The sequence below is a fragment of the Papio anubis genome, chromosome 5 (genome assembly GCF_008728515.1).
Source record: "Papio anubis isolate 15944 chromosome 5, Panubis1.0, whole genome shotgun sequence".
NCBI classification, from domain to species: domain Eukaryota; kingdom Metazoa; phylum Chordata; class Mammalia; order Primates; family Cercopithecidae; genus Papio; species Papio anubis.
In genome coordinates, this window is record NC_044980.1 from 13233253 (window position 1) to 13252750 (window position 19498).

The window sequence follows — 19498 nt, forward strand, 5'->3', positions numbered from 1 at the left end:
ACAATTATTTTTAGTTATGCTGAAGTAATATTGAATGCTAAGTTCAATTGATGCAAAGGCCAACTCTGAAGCAAACTAACAACAACTGCACATCAAAAGTAGGAAGGATCACTAACGGATATCCATCTAAGAGTAACACATTTTTCAACAATGCCATACAGTAAGATTTCTCTTTTTCTAATACTCCTTTCTCCTGGAAAATAAAGTTGAAATTGAATACAGGAAAGTCAATGTTACATACCAATGATGTATCAGAGATGTAAACACTTCCTTAAATAAATACCTTTATTTCCTAAAGAATAAAAGCCTAAAAGTTTTCTATTGTTTCTAAGCTAATTATTAAAGAGGCTACTCAACATACCAAATAGTTCTGCCTGGTAAATTGGTTCAATACCAAAAAAGAGCCAACACTTTCATTTAAGTATGTGTGAGCAATACAATTCTCTACTCTTTCTAACAGACTGCTTCATCTTTAAGGACATCTGTGTTAAACTGAAAAAAATAGTCCCCAAGGATGTCCACATCCTAATCTCCTATGCGTGTTACCTTTTATGGCAAAAGAGATTTTGCAGATGTGATCAAGTTAAGGATCATGTTATGTGGAGAGTGTCCCAGATTATCTATATTCTCTTAAATGCATGATGCAAATGACAACCTGTAAGTAGGACTGGCTCACTAATCCAATAAAAATCCAACTGCTCTTGAGATTTTACATAGTTTTCTCGCAAAGAAACTTAATCTTTGTTCTATTTTAGTTCCTTAAATTACAAAAAGAAAAACATAATAGAAAACAAGAACAAGAAGTTTCTCTAGAAACTAACTCGTTAGCTTGTCTCCAGCTAACATTCTAATAAAACATCCAAATTGTTAGTACTCTAATACTAACGTTCTAAAGGAAGGATGTTACTAAATTCTACCTTGGTCGCCTGCTCTAATTTGATTATGATAACTCTCATTATGAAGTTGTTACACATTTCATAAGTTCCTCCTTAGGAAATTTTAGCCAATTTCCTCTTGTTTTATTTCCTGGGGAGAAATATTTATTTTGGAAGAAATATTAATTTAGAGCAAGGAAATTGGGTTCTAAACTCATTGTTACACCTCTGTAACATTAAAAGCCATTTATTTAGCATCTCTGGCTTGATATTCATTCATATTCAAAAACTCCATTATCATTTGTTTTTGAGTCCAGCTCCCAATCTATAAAGCACAACAAAGGTGAGGTATGGGCTCAACCATAATTTCTCACTCTACTCCCCTCCAACCCAGTACTTCTCAAATATTCCTAAATATAAAGCACCTGGCTATTTAAATAGTTGGACCTTCTGGAACCTAAGGAAAGTACAGTGAAAACCTCCTGAAAAGACAAGCTCTTGACAATTTAGATTATAAATAGACTAGGTACTATGTTAACAGCCATAAATACCAGAACAAGAGAGAGACCTGAGGGGCAGAGTCGGGGAGAGAGAGAGAGGATAAAAGGAGGCATCATGAGAGCTATCTAAAAGGGAAGCCCAGGAAGAGGTATCCAGAAATAAGGTAATGGGCTTGAGGGGTAGGATTGGGGTTACAATGATAAAAAAATGAAAAGAGACTAACTATATAAAATTATTGCAATTATGAATCTGCAAGTATATGGGTGTCTACTACACACCCAACAGAGAATAACACAAAACAAGTATGAAAATGAAACAGCCTGGATTTAATTATTTCACATTGCATTCATAAATCATAACACCATTTTGTACCCCATCAATTTTTCCCCACGCAATTCCCTCTTCACAGAATCCACAAATCTATACCATTATAAATTATCAGTTTACAATAAAAAGTTAAAAAATTCAACAGCCTTATGTTCAGGCCCTTTGCAGTCTGTTTAAGGAGAAAGATGAAACTGTACTAAACCATTAGAAGACAACCAAAATATCAAGTCTGTGGTCCCAAATGTGAACCCAACAGGAGGTCGCAGAAAGAAGTGGTCACAGGAGGCAGAGTAATCAGAGTAAGCTTCTGGGGGCAAGACTTACTCTGAGCTATAAGAGCAGGGAGGACTGGGCCATAAAGAGGAGAGGGTGTAAGACACTGGCTAGGAAAGGAGAATAGCAATGTCTAAGTCTTTCTGAGAAAAAAAAAAAAAAAAAATTACCATGTTCCAAACTGTGCTACACTGTCTGCCACAGAAGATCTATAAGGTGTTAATGTGTCCTCCTGGAAGACAGTCAAGGAATTCTGGGAAATACCACACACAAAAGGCCACTTTTGGAGAGCTAATGGACACGGGCATGTTAAAGGCTCTGAAAAGTCATCCAGCAAAGAAACCTGTCCAACTGCTCCTCCTGGATTTCTCAGACATATTTGAGGCCTTGCTTGCAACATACCTGTACACATTCCAGAAAATCTCATTTTGTGGAATATACTACCTTACATATATTTTAGACTATTATATCTTTTTTTAATGAAAATTGTGTTAGTTTAAATGTTTCCCATTTATCCTGTTGTTCAGCACTGTACCCTATCCAAATCTCTACATCTTTCAAATCAAGCTCTCAAAATATACTAACCTATTTATATAAAAAGCTGAATAACTCTAAAGATACTTTAAATCCTAATATCCAAAAATACAAATAAATGAAAATATGTGGTTAATCTCTGGGGATAAAATTAAATAGTGAATATTTATAGTTTCCAGGAAATTACTGAATTCACATGCTTCGGAACAATTCCTTATGAAACAGCTTAAGAATAACACTCCCCATTTCATTATTTATATCTCCATATTTATAAGAAATTATACAACAGATGTTAGGAATTCAGCCTTTAGAATTCAGAGATAGTAATTATTCAGGCAGACTTACTGATCTTTGCAAAAGTGTTTTCTAAATATGTCTCAATATTCAGTGATGTCCAGGTCAGTGCAGCCAAGCCGGGTTGGAGAGCTTCATCCACTTTGGCCAAGTGAGGGACAATCAGTTGCTCAATGGCAGAAGGGATTTTTGACTTCACTCTCTGATATTCGGCTAGCATCATCTGCAATGAAATTGGTGGTAAGTAATCAATGAATATCTCACTTCTAATGTCTGTTAATATCTCATGTTTTATACAAAATGACTACTTTTATTTAGGGTCAAACTGTAGGGCTCTAATAGCCTGGCAGGTAGAGTAGCCAAAACAATAAAAAGAAAAGAAGACAAGGACTCTCTCCATAATTACAAATTCCCAATCCAAAAAAATACAACTGAAGATGAACAAGAATTTAAGACTAAGAGTGCCTTACCTCCTACACAGCCTAAAAAGGAAGAAAACCTAAGGCCAATAATTTTTCTAAACCATGCAGAGACACGGGTATGGTACCTTCCCCTGCTCATCACCAGTCTTGTTTGTTCCTCTTTGTACACTGGTACGACACACGTGTTGCTCCTCTGGGAACCTCTTGCAGACCACACCTATCACCCAAAACATCTGGGTCACCAGAGGTCTACCTCAGTCCTTTGCTAGGATTATAGGCCAAATCTTGTTGCCAAGACCCAAAGCACACGGGGAACCAGTGTTGATTTCAACTAGTGTCACGGCTTTGAATTTCATCCAGATGCAGAAACAAACACATTTACATCTCCAGCCCAGATCTCACTCCTGAAAGTCTAGATTCACAAGTGGCAGCAGCCTCCCAAAGTTTCCACATCAATATGTAACAGATATTTCAAACTTAATAAGTCCCAAACTGAAAGTTTGTTCTTTTCCCAAAACCTCTTTCCAGCGCATCCTCCAACTCAGCTGATAGTGACTTTATCCTTCCAGTCCACAGGTCAAAACCCAGAGTCATCCTTGATTCCTCTTTCACTTTCATGCACACAGGTAATCCATTAGGATACCTTGTTTGCTGTCTAAACTGTATCTAGACTTATTGGGAGGGTGAGTGGAAGCAGAGAGACAACAGTAGACCATCCCAATAATTTAGGTAGGAGCCAATGATGGCAGTAACTGCAAATGTGGAAAGCAAGTCAGATTCTGCTTCCACTCACCCTCCCAATAAGTCTATGTACAGTTTAGCAGCAAAAATGATCCTTTCAAAATGAGAATTCAGATCATGTTACTCCTCTTCTCACATGGTTTCACAGCCTCCCATTTAATTCAGGGCCACAAACCTTTATACAAAGGACTTGGCTAGGTGCTTGGTCTAGAAAGATCTACCCGATTTTGTCCCATTAATTCTCTTATCTCATCTCCAAACACTCTTTCCCTCTCTTACCTGCACTTGCCTGACTGTCTTCCTTTCTGATCCTGAGCCTCAGGGCCTTTGCACCTCCTTCAAATAATTACTCAAATTATACTTTCTCAATTATACCCGTCCTAACTACCTGTTTAAGCTTATAAACCACCACCAAACCCACTCACACATTTTATCGCCCTTTTTTGTCCATAATAACTATCACTTTATTACAACAGACTATATTAATTTGCCTACTTAAACAGTGTTTATTTTCTGTCTCACCCAATTAGACTGTAAGTTCTACAAGGACAAGAATTTTGTCTGCTTTGTGAGCAGACAAAATTTTGTGAGCCTGAACCTGAACCAGTGCCTGGCACATAGGAGATAATAAATCAATATCTATCAAACTAATTAGTTGTTATCGGAAGGACTTTTCATCTGAAATGGACATTCTCATCTTTCATTGAAATGTACATAATGTTGAACTGTGTCAGTATTATTTATAGAATGTCAAACTGTATCAATATTTTGTTCATATGTGACCATGTCAATATTAATAATCATTAATTATAAGAAACTAACTTTAATGAGCCTCATAAATACAGTTGGTATTAAGACCATCTATGTGCATGTTGGTATTACCTTGATAATAGATTAATGTTTTCCAAACTGTTCTGCCTGGAGTACTAGACCAAAGAGATTCTGTAAGAAAAATGGCCCTTTGATAGATAAATTTTTTAAATGCTGCATACAATATCTCCCCTCTTGAGTGATCACAGCTAATATTAATGATTCTTAGAAACCTGCTTAAGGAAGTAAGAAGCCTTGCAAGGCTTTGAAAATTTTGTTAAACTCAGTATTTCCCAAGTGGACCTCATAATCCTTTCCTCATATAATGTTTTTCCACAATTTCTACAAGATTCTTTCAATGTCCATAAAAGCCGCTTTAGGAAAGTCTAAATTTTCTGGTTCTATTAGCAGCCACTTACACATTTCCTGAAACTTGTATCCACTGCTTGTCTTTTTTCAATGTCCACCAGTTATTCTATCTGGAAGCAGTTCTTAGAATCTGCTTCTAGCAGGCATTCTACTTCCCACCTTTAATCCCAGAAGGTATTACTCAACTGATTGGACAAAAGAGAAACCCAGGCTTAGAAGGTGAAGTCATTTACCCAAAGATAATGATTTGAATCCAGATTAAATTGGCTTCAGAACCTATATTTGTAACTATTAGCCTGTACTTGGTCTTTTCTTTCTAGTTAAACTGTCTTCCAAGGAATAGATGAAGAAACAAATTCTCAGTTACTTTGGCATATCTGCAGAAACCTGAAAGCCCTATCAAATATTCAACACAATAACTCTGCAACACTTCAGATGGTCCCCTAAACCTGCCAATAGATCTGCTTTGACCTGCTACTCATGTTGAGCAGGAACTTTTAACTCTCAACCTCCAAGATAATAAATATTAACCAGATGATAATTTACTCCCTTGAATTGTCATTTAAAACATTCTTTGATCCTCCTCCCTTCATGGGGTGGGGACCATATCCCCTTTCTTTGAATCTGGGTAGGTTTACAGTCCAACAGAGTATAACAGAGATGATGCTATGAAACACCTGAGGCTATTATAAAGACCATGTGGCTTCTTTATTGCTCACTGTAGTGCTTGTTCTTGAAACCCTGAGCTGCCATATAAGAAATTCTACTAGCCAGAGGCCTCCATACTGGAAGGCCACGTATAGATATGCCTGTTCACAGGAAAGAAACAGACACTAGAAGAGCCCTTCTTGGACCTTAAAGTTTGACCATCTGCCAGCTGAATACCAATAAACAACCTTTGTCAACAATACATGGAACAGAAGAATCATCTAGCCAAGCCCCGCTCAAGTTGTTTACCCATAAAGTCATGATATGGTTATTGCAAACCCTTCAATGTGCTTACAAGTGTTTGTTGCCTGAAACAGACAACTGAAACAACTCTGCAAATCAAGTTAAATTATCAGTAATTTCATAATCATATAATTATGGTTTCTTAGTAAAAATATGATTTTCTTTATGAATATGTAAATTGACTAAGTAAGTTTCCTAATGTGAAACAGTCTAAAAGGATATCTCCCAACATGCGGACTGGTATTTTATGAGTCTACATTTGAGGAACATCTGTCTATTGCCAATACAACTTTTTAATATGACATGAAGTGGTGGGAAGACAGTGCACTACAGGTCTGGGTTCTGGTCTTACTTCTGCCACTTTCTAGCTATCAGACCTTTGCTAAATCTTTTTAACTTCTCTCAGCCACAGTTTTTTCATCTATGAAATAAAATAATAGCATTCTATCCTACTTACCTAACATGGTGGTAGAAAAGATCAAATGAGAAAATGAGCACAAAGATGGTTTTAAATGTAAAATACAATGCAAGTGCATGGACTTAGTATTGTCATGTGATATTAACCACTATGAAATTTTAACAATGGTTTCCACGTTGTCAGAGTCCATGGCTGCATCTCTGATCTCACCTTTTTCATCCCCTGGGTAGCAGCATTTGTCACTGGTGACCAGTCCCTCTCTCTGTAGCCTTTTCATGCCCTTGGCTTCCTTTGTTTGTTTTTTGTTTGTTTGTTTTTTGAGACAGATCTCGCTCTGTCATCCAGGCTAGAGTGCAGTGGCGCAATCTCAGCTCACTGCAACCTCTGCCTCCTGATTCAAGAGATTCTCCTGCCTCGGCCTTCCAAGTAGCTGAAATTACAGGCACATGCCACCATGTTCGGCTAATTTTTGTATTTTTAATAGAGATGGAGTTTCACCATGTTGGCCAGGCTGGTCTCGAACTCCTGACCTCAGGTGATCTGCCGGTCTCAGCCTCTCAAAATGCTGGGATTACAGGCGTGAGCCACCGCGCCCTGCCATCCTTGGTTTCCTTGACACTTGGTTTATTCCCAGCTCAAAGGTCAATCCTCTGTTTTATGTGCACATCTGTCTTCTTCTTTCAGATCTGTTAATATTGGAACAACCCAATGCTTGGTCCAGTGGCCCTCCATTCTTCTCTGTCTGTATTCTCTCCCCTAACAGATCTCATCCAGGACAATGACACTAAATAAAAATCATATTCTGATAACTCTCAGAAGTACGCCTCCAACTTTGGCTTCTCCACTGAACTCGAGACTTACATATCCAACTGCATGGACAACATTGCCACTTGGCTGTCTAGAAACTATCTTATACTCAGTTGGGAACTACTGATTCCCTCCTGCTGCCCTAAATACACTACTTCCGGTTCTTGCCATCTCCATAAATTGAACTTACAGTCAGGGCCCCTGCATGGTATTGTGCAAGTTATAAAGAACACAGCCTACACAGCACTCTATGGCACTCCTACTTGAATTCATTGAATTGCTCACACCAAAAGCACAGGAATCATTCCCAAGTTCTCTCCTAACCTGACTGTTGACATAACTCTAAAATCTCCGAACAACTCTGCTGCCATCCTAGTTCAAGCTCTCATCTTCATCCAGGGCCAGTGCAACATTTCACAAACTGGCTTCCCACTGATACCTTTGTCCCCCTTAACATCCACTTTCCACCCAGCAGTAAGAATAACTTTTATTATAAAAAGAGATTGTGCCTTTTTCAGTGGCTCAAAATCCTCCAATGGTTTCCTGGTACACTCAAAATAAAACCCAAGCTTCTCAACTTGGCCTGCAAGACCTGAAACGGCCTGGTCCCAGCCAACTCTACAGCCGCACCCCATGGCACTGTCCCCTCAGTCACTCCCTTCATCCTGGCCACTTTCTGCTCCTTGAATATGACACATCGCCATATTTTTTTACAATACATTCCAGAGCTAGCCAAGAAAGGGAGAAAAAAATAAAAGTAATATACCTTCATGTTACTGAAGTTCCTTTTGTATCTATCTCGTTTCTGGAAGAGGGAAGCTGCCAATGGAGAGACTTCCAGACCCATCTGGGCCATGCACTCTGTTTCTCTAAATAAGAGTAATATCTGAGGGTCAAAGTTTACAAACAATTCCCCTGTGCCTGAGGCCTTCACCAACAATGAAGCCTCAAGACCTACATGAATTTCTTCAATCTGTGGGAAGAAACCAACATCACTACTATTAGAAAGTTCAATTCATACAGAGTATCTGGCTCAGCTATCTCTGGGAATAAGGATCATTAAGTGTTGTTCCATGGATTTGAGTTTCCTAAATTAAGAGCAGTAAGATCACTCATTCTTCTCCTAAATCCCATCTCATAAAATAGCCTTCAAGTTCTTGGTGGTGACGTTGGGCAGTCAATTCAATAAAACCTTTCAATGACTCTCACACTGATAAATAAGTGGACACTGCAACAGTAGTGACGTCTCAAAAGCCATTTAGCTACTTGATACCTTCATGCCTACTCTATTATTCTTCCTAATAAAAGTTTCATAAAACCTCCTAAACTCAGTTTTTACTTATCTAGAAAACCAATGAACACAGCTATGGAGCCATCGCATCCTGACAACCTACAAAGAAATACAGGTATTGGTAGGATATGCTATGATTAACCAGTTATACAACCAAAGAAAATGTGAGACTTTGTTTAACAGATGTACTGGTGTTTACTGACACATTTAGGATCTGAATGAATTTTAAAAAGGAAGATATCCTAATAGATTGGGCATAGCAACCAATAGACAAGACCTTCTCACTTTGGAGTTTGTAAATTAAATTAAAAATGGGGTTCTGTTACCTGGCTTGTGATTTTTTTTCAAACCTAATAATTATTTTTCTTTGTGGACATATTACACTCTGAATGCTTAGATTCAACCCATCTGCCTTACAAAATACCTACAAATCCAACTTTCTACAGAAACAACACTGTCAAACGCTAGAGGAGGGGTTCCCATGATTCCAACAATGGGAAGAGTATAAATTTAGGGACTCACTTGCCGAAGCCATGCCCTGTGGAAGAGGACCTCAAACTCCAGGAGGACCTTCGCCATCCTGTTGTAACTGCGAATTATAGGTTTGGCTTCTGCCGTGCTTAGCACAGTTGGGTGCTGCTGGAAAAGCTGCATGGGCTGCTGAATCCTGTGAAAGAGCTGGCGGGCCCACAAAATCTTTCCAGCGATGGGAGGCTGGTTTCGAGCCAGAGGAGGGTCGTATTTCTGCTTTGTATACAGCTTTGAAATCATATCAATGTCAGCCCCATAGTTCTCAAGGATAAGTCGATATTTGTCATCAATACCAAGATTAGGTATATTCAACCTGATTTTTTTTTAAAAAAAGTTAAAAGTTTGAATTAATGGAATAAAATAAAATAAGTAAAATACACAATAAAAATATCTAGTAATCTCATTTATTAATATTTATTTTTTAAAATGCTAATGGAAAAGAATGAGATATTTATGTGGAATATTAAAAGAACAAAAATAAAACTCATCCATAAAATGTTGGCAAAACTACTAACTTGGGAAGACTTTTTTCAAATTATCTATACATTAGGAAACATTCTTATAGGCAGTCACAAGGTACTTCAAAGCTAAGAGTATTCTCTATTTGCAGAAATAAAATAAATCCTGAATCCTTAAAAGGATTCTGAAAAACTTAAAAACGATGACCTTGTAACCCAAATTGCCAAGAGAGTTTTTCCTTTCCATCAGAATATGAAATAATAATAGGAATAACAACAATAAAAGCTAAACTATCCCAATTTTAGAAAATAGACAATTTCTTGAAACTTTTACCTTTCAAATTTCTTCAACATTCTTAGAGCTTGATTTGTGTTTTGAATCTTCTCAAATGTAACATCCATGAACTTCTGCAACTCGTTCTAAAATACAATAAAATCTGGTGATGAACAACAGAATTGGGAATTTACTGTTTAGCAACAAGATAAAAGAGCTTTCCATTCTCTGCAAACACATATAATATGGAACAAAATGGAACCGAAAATTGAATGAGCTTAAAAGAAAAATAAATGCCCAGAGGCCAGAAACAAAGAGACTTGAAAGCCAGGGCAGCCATGGGAGTTGGCACCACGTCAGGTTCCATAGGTATTGGGCCAGACACAGAGCCTGGGGGGTGGCATTGGGGCCTTATCAGAATATGGGGAGAGGGGCTATGGGGTCCTAACACTCTCAACAAATCCTGCAGAAAGCTGGGATCCTTGACGTGCTGCCCAGTACATGCAAAGGGAATTGATTCACAAGTTGGGAAAGCTGCAAAGAGGCTTGACATCTGCCCAAACCCTTGGAGAGTTGGGAAAAAAGTCACCCTACAATAGGGTTCCCATACTTTCTCATCACAACTACTCACTTCTACCACTGGAATGCCAAAGCACCCATAGACAGTGCACAAACAAATGGGCACGGCACTGTTTGGCTCTTGGACATAGTTTGCTGACCCCTGCCCTAGAGGAACTGAAATCCCACATGTGTGCCACACCTAGATAAGGAGTCCATGAAATGCAAGGGATATAACCCAAGACATTAACATAAAAGCTAGTCTGGGAAAGTAAAACCACTAGGACCACAGCAGAATTCAGGAAAAGTCACTCTACAGAAACACTTTCAAAGCCCAGGGCCAAAAGATTGCTACAGGGAAAAATAAATAAATACATAACTTCTAAAGAAGCTCACAAACTTTCTGAAAACCCCACGAGAAAATGATCTTTGAGAGAAAAGGAGCAGAATGCACAAACAGAATTAGTAACCAAGAACTAGAAATGACAGAGCAGTCTAAAGGAGACTATGAAATAAAGTATATTTAAAATGATTAAAGAGTAAAGAGGAAACAGAAATCATAAAAAGAACAGAACAGAATAAAATAAGAGCACTCAGATTTTTAAAAACAAAATGTAGACATATAAAGGGGAACATAATTACACTTCAAAATACAATAGATGCAAATTGTAAACACCTGAAAAGAAAAATGATGAACTACAAGACTGTTTTCAAATAAAATCACCCAAAGTATAGCCGAGAAATAAAGAAATGGAAAAATACAAAAAAAGATGTTAACAAACATGGAAGTTAGAAAAAGAAGGTGTAACATATGTCTATTGGAAATCTTGGAAGACGAACCTAAAGTATTTAAAATAATAAAGGCTGAGTATTCTCCACAATTAAAAAAAGACTTAGTCCTCAAATGGAGGAAGCACATCAAACTCTGAACAAGAGAAATATGTTTGTTTTTTTTTTTTTTTGAGACGGAGTCTGGCTCTGTTGCCCAGGCTGGAGTGCAGTGGCCGGATCTCAGCTCACTGCAAGCCCCGCCTCCCGGGTTCACACCATTCTCCTGCCTCAGCCTCCCAAGTAGCTGGGAGTACAGGCGCCCGCCACCTCGCCCGGCTAATTTTTTTTTTTTGTATTTTAGTAGAGATGGGGTTTCACCGTGTTAGCCAGGATGGTCTTGATCTCCTGACCTCGTGATCCGCCCGTCTCGGCCTCCCAAAGTGCTGGGATTACAGGCTTGAGCCACCGCGCCCGGCCGAGAAATATGTTTTAATCACACCTAAAACTCACATAAAGATGCCAAAGGTAAAGAGAAAAACAATATTAAAAGAAAATATTAATATTAAAAGAGAAAAATATTAAAATCACAAAAGGGAGAAATCAAATTATCTATAAAGCAATAACTATTTGATAGCAAATACCTTGTTGAGAACAATAGCTGACAAAAATCAATGAAAAAAGATCTTCTAAGGGCTGAAGGAAAATAACACCCAAACTAAAATCACATATAAAACGAGAATAAAGTTCAAGACTGAGGGAAACTTTATAGGCATTTGGGTGTAAAGACTGGAAGAGTTTACCACTAACAGACTCTTGTTAAAACTAAAGGATATACTTCTTTAAGAACAATAATGAACCCAAAAAGAGGGAGAGATACAATTAGATTACTAATGAGATGTAAGAATAAGCAAAGCAATCTGTAAATATGTTGCTACATTTAATTAGCTATTAGTAACAACAAGTTTGAAAAGTTGAGCAGCAAAGGTAAAACTAAAATTCAAGACAACCATAGCATGATTGAGAGGTAGGCTGATAAAACAAACTTTTTAAAGTCAGGTATATATGCTAAAACCACCAAAAATATGAATACAACATTAAAAATATAAATAGAAGAGGAATAAAGAGAATAACAAAATGTAATCAACAAAATATAAAAAGAAAGAAGTCAAAGAAAAAAAGCTCACCTCATTGAAAATTCAAAATAGATTGTAGAAGTAATTCTAACTACACTAGAAACAACACTCAATGTAAATGGCTTAAACTTGCAATTAAAGGAAAGGGTCTCAGCTATTTTTTATATATACATATGTAAATTATATAGAGCGATATGGATTATATATGGGTATTATATATAAAAATTATAGATATATGTATTATAGATACATGGATTTTATATATATGGGGATTATATATGTGCATGTATTGAATTATATATAAGGATACTATATATAAATTATAGATATATGGATTCTATGTATGTGGATTGCGTGTGTGTGTGTGTGTATTATATGTATATAATCCAACCATTGCTCTTTTAAAGAGACATGTTTAAAATATAATAATTAAGAAATAGTAGGCCAGGTACAGTGGCTCGTGCCTTTAATCCCAGAACATTGGGAGGCGAAGGTGGGCAGATCCCTTGACCCCAGAAGTTTGAAACCAGCCTGGGCAACATGGCAAAACCCTGACTCTACAAAAAATACAAAAACTAGCTGGGCATGGTGGCGTGCCCCTGTAGTCTCAACTACTCAGGAGGCTGAGGTGGGATGATCATTTGAGCCCAGCAGATCGGGGCTGCCATGAGCCAAGATCACACCACTGTGCTCCAGCCTGGGTGACAGAGCAAGACCCTGTTTCAAAAAAAACAGAAAATGAAAGAAAGAAAGAAATAGTAGGAAGTAAAATAGAAAAAATGTTTATTTTAGGTAAATAATAACCAAAAGAAAGTTGAAGTAGCCATATAAATAATTCACAAAATTGATTGTAAGACAAAAAGCCTCACTGAAGATAAATATGGTCATAATTTAGTGTTAATGGGAACAATTTCTTTGGCAGATATGCCAATTTCGAGTCTGTGTTTAACCAACTGAATCAAAATACATGCACAGATTCTTAGAAACCCATGGATCAAGCATGCTATGGTTTGAATGTCCTCTCCAAAACTCCTGTTGAAATTTAATTGCCATCGTGATGATATTAAGAGGCGGCACTGCTAAGAGGTTATTAGGCCTTGAGGGCTCTGCTCCCATTGGTGGATTAATGTTATCACAGGAGTGGGTTGTTATAAAAACGAGCTCAACCCTCTCTTGCTTTCTCAGGCTCTCTCGCTCTTCACCTTTCTGCCATGCAGCAAGAAGGCCCTCACCAGATGCAGCCTCCTCAACTTTGGACTTCTCAGTCTCCCGAACTGTAAGAAATAAATTTCTTTTATAAATCTTTTCTTTATAAATCACCCAGTCTGCAGTTCTGTTATAGCAACACAAAAAGAACTCAGACAAAGAAGATCAAAAGATATTCAGTATACCACTACAAATATTAGAATGGTCAAAATCTAGTACACTGAAAACACCAAATGCTGGTGAGGCTGTGGAGCAACAAGAACTCTAACTCATTGCCAGTGGGAATGCAAAATGGTATGGCCATGTTGGAAGACAGTTTGGTGGTTTCTCACAAAACTAAAAACGCTCATACTATATGATCCAGCAATCATACTTCTTGGTACTCACCCAAAGAAGTTAAAAACTTATATCCACACAAAAATCTACACACCAATGTTTATAGCAGCTTTATTCATAGTTGTCAAAACTTGGAAGCAACCACGATGTCTTTCAGTGTGTGACTGGATAAACTGTGGTACATCACAACTGAATAATGGAATATTATTCCATGCTAAAAAGAAATGAGCTATCCAGCCATGAAAAGGCATGAAGAAAATACAAACACATATTACTAATTAAAAGAAGCCAATCTAAAAGGGCATATTCTGTATGCCTCCGACTAGATGGAAAAGGCAAAACTACAAAGACAGTAAAAAGATAGTAGCTGCTGGGAGAGGGAAGGATGAATAGGTGGAGCACAGCGGACTTTTCGGGTAGGAAAACACTTTGCATGATATTATCACGGTGGATGCACATCCTTATATATTTGTCCAAACCCATAGAATGTATAACACCAAGAGTGAGCCCTAATGTAAACTGTGGACTTTAGATAATAATGATGTGTCAATTTAGGTTCATCAGTTGTAACAAATGAACCGCCCTATTGGGGGATGTTCATAATGGGGGAGTCTATGCATTCTGGAGGAGTGTAGGGGGAATATAGGAAATCTCTGTACTTCCTCTCAATTTTGCTGCGAATCTAAAACTTCTCTTTAAAAAATATTTAATAAGAACCTAAAATATTTGAATAACCCAATTAAAAGTGTGATATAGTGACATCGGAAGACCCCAAATCCCGACAGAAAACACTACTCTTTTCAAGTACACATGGAACATCTGCAAATCTTAACTATGAACTAGGCCACGGAGGACATCTCAGTAAATACCAAAATACTGACATAAAGCATTCCATGTTCTCACATCAAAATATAATAATCTAAGTCAAAATAAAATAAGAGCCCATAGAGTATAATAAAAAGCCAAAAATGCTTTTAAATAATCCATGAGCAAAATAACAAATCATAATGAAAATGATGTGATACTTTAAACTCAACAACAACATATGTACTACATATTAAAATTTGTAAGAAACAGCAATAGTAGACGCAAACGACTCTGTCTGACAGCTTTGAAGAGAGCAGTGGATCTCCCAACACGGAGGTTGAGATCTGAGAAGGGACAGACTCCCTGCTCAAGTGGGTCCCTGACCCCTGAGTAGCCTAACTGGGAGACATCCCCCACTATGGGCAGTCTGACACCCCACACCTCACAGGCTGGAGTACACCCCTGAGAGGAAGCTTCCAAAGCAAGAATCAGACAGGTACACTCGCTGTTCAGAAATATTCTATCTTCTGCAGCCTCTGCTGCTGATACCCAGGCAAACAGGGTCTGGAGTGGACCTCAAGCAATCTCCAGCAGACCTACAGCTGAGGGTCCTGACTGTTAGAAGGAAAACTATCAAACAGGAAGGACACCTACACCAAAACCCCATCAGTACATCACCATCATCAAAGACCAGAGGCAGATAAAACCACAAAGATGGGGAAAAAGCAAGGCAGAAAAGCTGGAAATTCAAAAAATAAGAGCGCATCTCCCCCGGCAAAGGAGCACAGCTCATCGCCAGCAATGGATCAAAGCTGGACGGAGAATGACTTTGACGAGATGAGAGAAGAAGGCTTCAGTCCATCAAATTTCTCAGAGCTAAAGGAGGAATTATGTACCCAGCGCAAAGAAACTAAAAATCTTGAAAAAAAAGTGGAAGAATTGATGGCTAGAGTAATTAATGCAGAGAAGGTCCTAAACGAAATGAAAGAGATGAAAACCATGACACGAGAAATACGTGACAAATGCACAAGCTTCAGTAACCGACTCGATCAACTGGAAGAAAGAGTATCAGCGATTGAGGATCAAATGAATGAAATGAAGCGAGAAGAGAAACCAAAAGAAAAAAGAAGAAAAAGAAATGAACAAAGCCTGCAAGAAGTATGGGATTATGTAAAAAGACCAAATCTACGTCTGATTGGGGTGCCTGAAAGTGAGGGGGAAAATGGAACCAAGTTGGAAAACACTCTTCAGGATATCATCCAGGAGAACTTCCCCAACCTAGTAGGGCAGGCCAACATTCAAATCCAGGAAATACAGAGAACGCCACAAAGATACTCCTCGAGAAGAGCAACTCCAAGACACATAATTGCCAGATTCACCAAAGTTGAAATGAAGGAAAAAATCTTAAGGGCAGCCAGAGAGAAAGGTCGGGTTACCCACAAAGGGAAGCCCATCAGACTCACAGCAGATCTCTCAGCAGAAACTCTACAAGGCAGAAGAGAGTGGGGGCCAATATTCAACATTCTTAAAGAAAAGAATTTTAAACCCAGAATTTCATATCCAGCCAAACTAAGTTTCATAAGTGAAGGAGAAATAAAATCCTTTACAGATAAGCAAATGCTTAGAGATTTTGTCACCACCAGGCCTGCCTTACAAGAGACCCTGAAGGAAGCACTCAACATGGAAAGGAACAACCGGTACCAGCCATTGCAAAAACATGCCAAAATGTAAAGACCATCGAGGCTAGGAAGAAACTGCATCAACTAACGAGCAAAATAACCAGTTAATATCATAATGGCAGGATCAAGTTCACACATAACAATATTAACCTTAAATGTAAATGGACTAAATGCTCCAATTAAAAGACACAGACTGGCAAACTGGATAAAGAGTCAAGACCCATCAGTCTGCTGTATTCAGGAGACCCATCTCACACGCAGAGACATACATAGGCTCAAAATAAAGGGATGGAGGAAGATTTACCAAGCAAATGGAGAACAAAAAAAAGCGGGGGTTGCAATACTAGTCTCTGATAAAACAGACTTTAAACCATCAAAGATCAAAAGAGACAAAGAAGGCCATTACATAATGGTCAAGGGATCAATTCAACAGGAAGAGCTAACTATCCTAAATATATATGCACCCAATACAGGAGCACCCAGATTCATAAAGCAAGTCCTTAGAGACTTACAAAGAGACTTAGACTCCCATACAATAATAATGGGAGACTTCAACACTCCACTGTCAACATTAGACAGATCAACGAGACAGAAAGTTAACAAGGATATCCAGGAATTGAACTCATCTCTGCAGCAAGCAGACCTAATAGACATCTATAGAACTCTCCACCCCAAATCAACAGAATATACATTCTTCTCAGCACCACATCGTACTTACTCCAAAATTGACCATATAATTGGAAGTAAAGCACTCCTCAGCAAATGTACAAGAACAGAAATTATAACAAACTGTCTCTCAGACCACAGTGCAATCAAACTAGAACTCAGGACTAAGAAACTCAATCAAAACCGCTCAACTACATGGAAACTGAACAACCTGCTCCTGAATGACTATTGGGTACATAACGAAAAGAAGGCAGAAATAAAGATGTTCTTTGAAACCAATGAGAACAAAGATACAACATACCAGAATCTCTGGGACACATTTAAAGCAGTGTGTAGAGGGAAATTTATAGCACTAAATGCCCACAAGAGAAAGCAGGAAAGATCCAAAATTGACACTCTAACATCGCAATTAAAAGAACTAGAGAAGCAAGAGCAAACACATTCGAAAGCTAGCAGAAGGCAAGAAATAACTAAGATCAGAGCAGAACTGAAGGAGATAGAGACACAAAAAACTCTCCAAAAAATCAATGAATCCAGGAGTTGGTTTTTTGAAAAGATCAACAAAATTGACAGACCGCTAGCAAGACTAATAAAGAAGAAAAGAGAGAAGAATCAAATCGACGCAATTAAAAATGATAAAGGGGATATCACCACCGACCCCACAGAAATACAAACTACCATCAGAGAATACTATAAACACCTCTACGCAAATAAACTGGAAAACCTAGAAGAAATGGATAATTTCCTGGACACTTACACTCTTCCAAGACTAAACCAGGAAGAAGTTGAATCCCTGAATAGACCAATAGTAGGCTCTGAAATTGAGGCAATAATTAATAGCCTACCAACCAAAAAAAGTCCAGGACCAGATGGATTCACAGCTGAATTCTACCAGAGGTATAAGGAGGAGTTGGTACCATTCCTTCTGAAACTATTCCAATCAATAGAAAAAGAGGGAATCCTCCCTAACTCATTTTATGAGGCCAACATCATCCTGATACCAAAGCCTGGCAGAGACACAACAAAAAAAGAGAATTTTAGACCAATATCCCTGATGAACATCGATGCAAAAATCCTCAATAAAATACTGGCAAACCGGATTCAACAACACATCAAAAAGCTTATCCACCATGATCAAGTGGGCTTCATCCCTGGGATGCAAGGCTGGTTCAACATTCGCAAATCAATAAACATAATCCAGCATATAAACAGAACCAAAGACAAGAACCACATGATTATCTCAATAGATGCAGAAAAGGCTTTTGACAAAATTCAACAGCCCTTCATGCTAAAAACGCTCAATAAATTCGGTATTGATGGAACGTACCTCAAAATCATAAGAGCTATTTATGACAAACCCACAGCCAATATCATACTGAATGGGCAAAAACTGGAAAAATTCCCTTTGAAAACTGGCACAAGACAGGGATGCCCTCTCTCACCACTCCTATTCAACATAGTGTTGGAAGTTCTGGCCAGGGCAATCAGGCAAGAGAAAGAAATCAAGGGTATTCAGTTAGGAAAAGAAGAAGTCAAATTGTCCCTGTTTGCAGATGACATGATTGTATATTTAGAAAACCCCATTGTCTCAGCCCAAAATCTCCTTAAGCTGATAAGCAACTTCAGCAAAGTCTCAGGATACAAAATTAATGTGAAAAAATCTCAAGCATTCTTATACACCAGTAACAGACAAACAGAGAGCCAAATCATGAATGAACTTCCATTCACAATTGCTTCAAAGAGAATCAAATACCTAGGAATCCAACTTACAAGGGATGTAAAGGACCTCTTCAAGGAGAACTACAAACCACTGCTCACTGAAATCAAAGAGGACACAAACAAATGGAAGAACATACCATGCTCATGGATAGGAAGAATCAATATCGTGAAAATGGCCATACTGCCCAAGGTAATTTATAGATTCAATGCCATCCCCATCAAGCTACCAATGAGTTTCTTCACAGAATTGGAAAAAACTGCTTTAAAGTTCATATGGAACCAAAAAAGAGCCCGCATCTCCAAGACAATCCTAAGTCAAAAGAACAAAGCTGGAGGCATCACGCTACCTGACTTCAAACTATACTACAAGGCTACAGTAACCAAAACAGCATGGTACTGGTACCAAAACAGAGATATAGACCAATGGAACAGAACAGAGTCCTCAGAAATAATACCACACATCTACAGCCATCTGATCTTTGACAAACCTCAGAGAAACAAGAAATGGGGAAAGGATTCCCTATTTAATAAATGGTGCTGGGAAAATTGGCTAGCCATCAGTAGAAAGCTGAAACTGGATCCTTTCCTTACTCCTTATACGAAAATTAATTCAAGATGGATTAGAGACTTAAATGTTAGACCTAATACCATAAAAACCCTAGAGGAAAACCTAGGTAGTACCATTCAGGACATAGGCATGGGCAAAGACTTCATGTCTAAAACACCAAAAGCAACGGCAGCAAAAGC

At 38.1% G+C, this 19498-nt stretch overlaps 1 protein-coding gene across 1 annotated transcript in view; it reads right to left on the reverse strand.

Moving 5' to 3' along the window:
• The window catches only part of DNAH5 (dynein axonemal heavy chain 5), a 239087-nt gene that overhangs the window by 193137 nt on the left and 26452 nt on the right, over window positions 1–19498 (reverse strand). Inside the window, exons 13-16 of the mRNA XM_031666810.1 lie at window positions 9937–10022; window positions 9136–9457; window positions 8089–8295; window positions 2856–3027 (exon numbers count right to left, since the gene is read on the reverse strand). Coding sequence (XP_031522670.1) covers window positions 2856–3027; window positions 8089–8295; window positions 9136–9457; window positions 9937–10022 — 787 coding nt within the window. The remainder of the gene's footprint in view (window positions 1–2855; window positions 3028–8088; window positions 8296–9135; window positions 9458–9936; window positions 10023–19498) is intronic.